The sequence below is a fragment of the Mus caroli genome, chromosome 7 (assembly GCF_900094665.2).
Source record: "Mus caroli chromosome 7, CAROLI_EIJ_v1.1, whole genome shotgun sequence".
Classification (NCBI taxonomy): Eukaryota; Metazoa; Chordata; class Mammalia; order Rodentia; family Muridae; genus Mus; species Mus caroli.
This window is the reverse complement of record NC_034576.1, coordinates 101,608,629-101,615,354: the sequence shown is the minus strand read 5'-3', so window position 1 is coordinate 101,615,354 and position 6,726 is coordinate 101,608,629. Positions and strand designations below refer to the sequence as shown.

The 6,726-nt window shown below is 45.2% G+C and overlaps 1 protein-coding gene and 1 pseudogene across 2 annotated transcripts in view; one reads left to right on the top strand and one right to left on the bottom strand.

The window, feature by feature from the left end:
• The window catches only part of Uvrag (UV radiation resistance associated), a 266,200-nt gene that overhangs the window by 208,704 nt on the left and 50,770 nt on the right, over positions 1-6,726 (top strand). For both annotated transcript variants that reach the window (XM_021167360.2, XM_029479367.1), the window contains one exon: positions 1,595-1,673. In XM_021167360.2, coding sequence (XP_021023019.1) covers positions 1,595-1,673 — 79 coding nt within the window. The remainder of the gene's footprint in view (positions 1-1,594; positions 1,674-6,726) is intronic.
• On the bottom strand, positions 5,510-5,631 carry LOC115031662 (annotated as a pseudogene).

Sequence of the window (6,726 nt, the reverse complement as noted above, 5' to 3'; positions counted from 1 at the left end):
CCCCTTGGTCATCCCTCCTCACTCCTGTCACACTCTCCTGCCTCCCCTTGGTCATCCCTCCTCACTCCTCCTGTCACACTCTCCTGCCTCCCCTTAGACTCCTTTCTGCTTTCATGTCATTCTTCATGGATGTACACACAGATGTTTTGATATAGCCATAAAAATGTCTAGGACTCACAGTGAAAAGGGAATGGGATATTTGTCTTTCTGTATATGTTTCTATATTTCATTTAATGTAGTAATTTCCAGTCCTAATCATTCTCCTGCAAGTGCCATAATTTTGTTGTTCTTTATGGGTGCCTAGCGTTCCATTGTGTGTGTACACGGTGTTCCATTGTGTGTGTACACGGTGTTCCATTGTGTGTACACACGGTGTTCCATTGTGTGTACACACGGTGTTCCATTGTGTATACACGGTGTTCCATTGTGTGTACACACGGTGTTTTCTGTATCCGCTCCTCTGTTGACTGACACCTAGGCTGATTGCATCTTGTGGCTGCTGTGGTAGTGCTGCAGTCGGCATGGATACGGAGGCACTTCTGGGGTGTGCTGACTTACTGTTGGTCGGGTGTATACCCAGAATGGTAGGCGTGTATTTCATTCTTTGCGGCCCTCTATACTTAGTTCCTTCATGGCTAGAGCATTTTGCATTCCTATCAGCAATGTGAAAAATGGGCTAATAAACAGGTAGTCTCCAAAGATGATTTACAGATGGCTGACAAACATCTAAAACAGTGCCTAACACCGTTCGCCATCAGAGTATTATAAATTCAGAGCACCTGAGACTCCCCCTCTCCAAGTGGCATGGCCGTCACTAAGAGCAACCTGCTGGTGACTGATCTTGCTATAGAGAAATCTGTTTCAGGTTATTGCATTGATGCTTGATCTTGAGAGCCAGAAAAACAAAACAAAACAAAACAAAACAACACCTGTAAATGTGCACTGACTTCTTCCTATGCGTGAGGGAAGAGAGGGACCTCGCAAGAGAGGTCTAGTCCCTAACATACCAGCTCCTTTTAGAGATCCCAAGCTCAGGCCATGTTGCATCAGTGAGGCAGGCAGGTCCCAAGGTGAGGTTATTCCGGAGAGCTTTGTGTCACAAATACATCTTCATGCAGGCTTCATATCCAAATAGCTGTGCTTGCAAAAGGATAGATTTTAGATGAATTTTAGCTCAAATTTGGCATTTTGACCGGCCATCTTAAGAGAAACAGTCTTATATATTGCTTTTAAGTCTAAAGTTTCCCCTTAACTTTCTTCCCCATTTTGTTCTTGAAGTTGAAGTGTCAAGTCCAAGGCATTAGAAAGAATTTGGAGGATCTTTGCCATAGGCTGGCAAGATTCAGGAAACAACAACTCCACTCGTTGGAGCTGTAGGTCCTGGTGTGTGGTCCATACAGTTTCTCTATGGGAAGACGACAGCTGTTGTCTCTTATGCAGATATTGGTAGATTGCAGCGACCATATCCAAGTCTTTGGTTAAGTCTAATCATGAAATATTTGTGCCGTGTCTAAGAAAGTCTGCTTCTGTCAACAGTGCGGAGGTCATTTTACCTTGTTATTGAGAAATTCTCATCTTTGTTTACCTTTCTTAGGTTTCCACTGTATCCAAAGGGAGGGGAGAAGCTGCAATTTGACTATGGTGTCTACCTTCTGAACAAGAACATAGCACAGGTAAGTGGCTCTCTGTTCCCCTTACTCGATTGCTACCTTCTTTCTCCAGAATCAGTTACTGCAGCCAGCCCTTTACCCATTTATATGAGCAGTGCAATTTGCTGGCCATAGTCGTCTTCTGTGACATTAAAATGAACTTGGAGAAGCAGTGGGCATGCTTTAGAATCCATCTCTGCCTCTAACCATCCTTTTCTGAGTTCTTCTGGTAGGCGTGGGCTTGAGTGTGTGGTCTGAATAAATCTCTTGGCTCTTCAGCTTGATTGATAATGGCTTTCTTCTCGTGGACCACTTCTGGGGACTCATTTTGCATTATTGTTTATGGAATAAAAGTTTAATGCCTTTGGCAAGTCCATAATGGTCTCCTCACCTCATTATCCAGGGCCCAAGGGAAAGGCCAAGCGTTTGTTCCTCCCAGCCCGTCTTGGATGCTTGTGGCTCTTTCAGCATCCCATCAGTTAGCATCTCATATGGACAGTGTTTCCCATGGACCGTAGGAAGAGAGCAGATGCCTGGCTTTGTGCTTTCCCAACAGCAGCCCATAGCATTGCTTTAGTGCAGTTGGCTCTGCTTCAAGCGTTGGACAGTCCATGGATTTTTCAGCTGCAGGGGAAGGCTTTGGTGCTGTTCTTTCCTTTAGAGATCCGTCCAATCGCAGTATCACGTGGTGAAGCAGCCACAGTTTGCTGTTTAAAGACATTGTCAGATGTATGCTCTCCCTTTTGATTTTATGGAAGTAGTAGGTGCGTTGCTTTTACGAGCCTCAGTTGTCTTTTCTCCATACGAATCTAAAGGTCCATCCGACCTAGAATCATTCCTCCATATGGTGTTATCTTTACTTTCTTCCCCTCAGACCTCAGTTTAATGTTGGTTTTTGTTTTGCTTTGTTTTGTTTTGAAATGTGGTTTTTATGAAAATTGTCATCATTTTCTAAAATTGGATCGTATTTCTAGTTTGTCATACTGAATTAACCACTTGTTTCCTAAGCGAAGCTACAAGGTTCAAGATCACACCAGTGCAGCCTCACTTCCGTGCTAGGACAAGCAGCCACACACACAGACTCTGCCCATGACTCCCCTTCCCTTGTGCCCTTCTTCCCACAACTGATGCTATCCCTCCCTCCATTTTTGGCAGATAAGTATTTTTGTCAAAGAAGCAGGACTTTAATGTCAAGGCTAATTCACACACCTCTGTCACAGTTGTGTCAGTCCCTGGAAAAGAATGGTCTTTTCCCGAAAAAATCCAGATGAAGACCACATTAAGAAAGACAAAGTAAATAAGTGAATAAGTGAATTTGCCAGCATGTTAGGGGGCTATCCTGTGGCAGAGAGGGCACAGCTGAACTAGGAGTGAAAATGGCTTTGTTTAGAGCTACTTTCTAGTCTGAGTTCGGAGGTTCTTTTCCCCTGTCCCATTGGCTGTATTTTGCTCTGTGCATATTGGAATTGGATTTGGAAGCTTCCAGGGACAACTAGCCCTGCTGTGGTGCCCAGATCTCCTACTTACTGCCTGTCAACTGCAAACTCAAGAATGCATGTACATAAACATGTCATGTTCCCAACAGAGATGGAAAAGATGCTGAGAGTAGCCCATCTGCAAGGCCAAGCGCAGGCTGCCTGTGTGTAGTGGGAAACTCGGGTCAATGCTCGAATCGGCTCACAGATGGAGCGTGTCAGAGCACTTCTCAATAGCCCCTGACTTAACTGACCGATGGAAGTAGCCTGCCCGTAGAAGTTGTATGTGCCCAACTGTGTATTCTTTGCAGGAGCCGGCGATCACTTATTTACTCTGCCCATAGAAACAAGTAGCTAGCTCTCTGGTGTCCTTTTCTGTTTCTTCAAAACACGCTTCCATAGATTTGAAAGCTTGTTCAGGAAGCCACTTTGGAGCACATAAAAGAAATTTGTAGCAAATCTGTGACACACACCCCCCCCCCGCCCCCAAGAAGCTTAGGGAAGGTTTCTTTGTGTTTTGACCTTACTAGCACCGCTCTTCCATGTTCCTTTGGTAAGAGCATTATTAATAACTATCGTTCATAAGCCGGCCTTACAGATGTGCACAGCTTTGGATGGATTATCTGCATGTACTAATGCATGCTGTCAAGGAGGAATCTGTCTTCTCAGTGAGTCTCATTTCTACCCCATCTCTAGAGATGTGAATAAGGCACGCCATTGCGGCAGCCCCGCCTCCCTCCGTGATTTACAAGCCACATTAGTGGAGGTAGATGAAAGCGCTGGCATGTGTTAACGTGCCAGAGAAAGGGAGTGAAGTCATTTAGTACCGCGCCATAACTTGGTGGAGGATTTGAATAGTCAATAGGACCTTTCATCACAACCAGAAGTAGTAGTAAAATCACTTTTCTGGTGGAGGAAATGACAGAACTTAGTAATATTTGTTACTTCAGGGTTTGGGATCAATCCAGCCCGTGCTTTGAAAGCACAGGCTTAGGAAGACAGGCCTTCAAGCAGAACTCCGAAAGTATCGTGAGAAGAGCAGAGAGCTAGCCAACCCGTTTGCCCTCTGAATGCCACTGCAGTCTGAGGGGCTGTGGGTGCTGAGCCAGCCATGAGAGAATTAGTCCGGCACAGTGCTTGTCAGCAGCAGAGCTGTCCGTCCAGAGGGCAGCCCCTCAGCAGGTGACAGCCTCCACAGTCAGGCAGCAGGCAAAGCTGCAGAAATGGGCCTATCAGACTGAGGCACAAATCCTGCAGTGCAGCTCATGCCTGTAATCCCAACACTAGGGAGACGGAGACAGGAGGATCACTGCTGTCAGCTCAAGACTAGTTTGAACTACAAAGTAAGCCAGCTTGAGCTAGTGGCAAGTCTCAAAATTAAACAATAACAACAAAAATCCAAGATTTCTAAACACAGTATAATTAGCATTGATTTTTAAAGTGAGGTTGTCTGTGGCTTGGGATACAGCCCAGCTGATAGAGAGCATGCCTAGGACTCAATGTCTAGTACTACTAAGAAATAAGGATTCCCACTTTATTAGACTTCTAGTTGAATGGGGAAAGGCATACAGTAAATAAAAGCATTTTAGATTAAGTAAAGTGCTAAAGATTAATTATGATAATGCAAAATAACTGGGGGGAGGGGCTAGGTACCTGTGTTAGATAAAGTTGCTAAATAAGCCTTTCTGAGGAAGTGGTTGTTGAGCTGAGGCATGGGAGATGACTAGAAATCCAGCTGTTCAGGGATAAGGATACAGACAGTTGTGTAAGGCAGGGACAAAGAAGAGGGTGCACATGGAAGGAGCATTGTAACCAGACAGAGGGAAACGAACAACACATCACAGGGCCTTAGGTTCAGCCTAACTCTGAATGCCAGTGGAAGCTAGGGATGACTGGATCTGTTCACTCCCATCACTCACTCGCTGCCTCTCTTGATTGTGTCCACATACTTCTTTTTCTCTTTCTCTTCCATTTCTCTGCCACTTACTTGCTCCTCTTAGAGGTGCCCTGGGTCTCTGAGTATCTGGGGTGGTCTCAGGAGTGCTGTTCCCCATCCGTGCATTGTGGAACCGGGCAGGGGTCCTCTTGGGCATGGTCTGCCCCCACCAGGCCCACGTGGCACCCAACTGGTGGTCATCTCAGGCTAGTTCCCTGTTCAGGCCCCATGTGGTAGTCATCTTAGGCTCGCTATCCTCCAGACCTCCCCAGAGGTTCACTCCCTCACAGACCCCCTCAGTCCCAGACAGGGTTCTGCTAGTGTCCGGCTTGTCCCAGGACGGAGCCACCAGCACCCGTACAGCCGCAGACTACTGAACTGCTGCTAACTGCCCACCTAAGCCCCCTGGCACCAGACTTGTGGTCAGCCCAGGCTCGCTTTCTTCAGGAAACGTTAGACTACTCAGACATTCACAGGTCAAAACCCTGAGCACAGACGTAACCTCCCTCCTCTCTGCCGCCTACTGGCACACATGACACAGCAGCCACACCTACAGTACTTTAGCGACAGGGTCATCTTTTTTTTTTTTTTTTAAACATGCTTGTTTTAATTTAATTGTCAATATTAACTTTTGTTTCTACTGACAAGTAATAGATTTCTGTTGTTTCTTTAAATTTTATTTTTATGTGTTTGTACAAGCATGCCATGTGTCCTCAGATCTGGATGAACAATGAACTCGGATCCCTTAGAGCTGAGCTGCCTAATATGGGTGCTGGAAACTGAACCCAGGACCTCATGAGCAGCAAAGGCTGTCAAGCCCTGAGTCAGATCTCTAGCACCTCTTTAATCTTTTAATGAATTAATAGTTAAAGTCCATTTTAATTCTCATTTCCAGTATAGCAAATATTAACTTATACATGACCCACATAAATTGGGAATCCTAGCTGATTTTCAGCATATAAAGGACTTTTGAGACTGAAATATTTGAATTGCTGTCCTAGACAGTGTAGCTATCTATACTTCCTACAAAAGTTCATACCTCAACTAGACAAGATCTGTCTGTCAGCCCCTAGATGTCAATATTTGTATGAGACCAGGCCTGCTGGTGTGAGCTCCGAGAATGCAGCCCAGTGCAGGGAAAAGGGTCAACAGCGCTCTGTGAACTCACCGCTATCTTTTTGGCTTCTCTTAACCCAGACCCTCTTCTCTCCTCCCCAGAAGCTGAGGGGCTGAGGGCCTGATGCTTTGTGGATACCCTTTACAAATAGCAATGATGCCCTACGTTCAGTTGGCTGCTAGGGCTTTGGTATGATTTCAGCCCTATAGTCCATTGCATACCTGCATGCTTTCCAGACCTAGCATTAAAGATACAGAACTGCCTGTGTGTTAATTTCTGTAGCTTCCCAAACCCATCACATTGACAAAAAGAATCCAGATTAAGTATTCCCACTAGCTTGGTGAATATTCCTTTTTTTTTTTTTTTTTTTTAATGTAGGGCATTCTGTGAATACCACATAGACTTTTACTTGTGTACCAAGGCTTAAGTAAAACAACAGTTAAAAGCTGAGGGTGACTTGATCTTTGACAAGGGAGCAAAAACCATCCAGTGGAAAAAAGACAGCATTTTCAACAAATGGTGCTGGCACAACTGGCGGTTATCATGTAG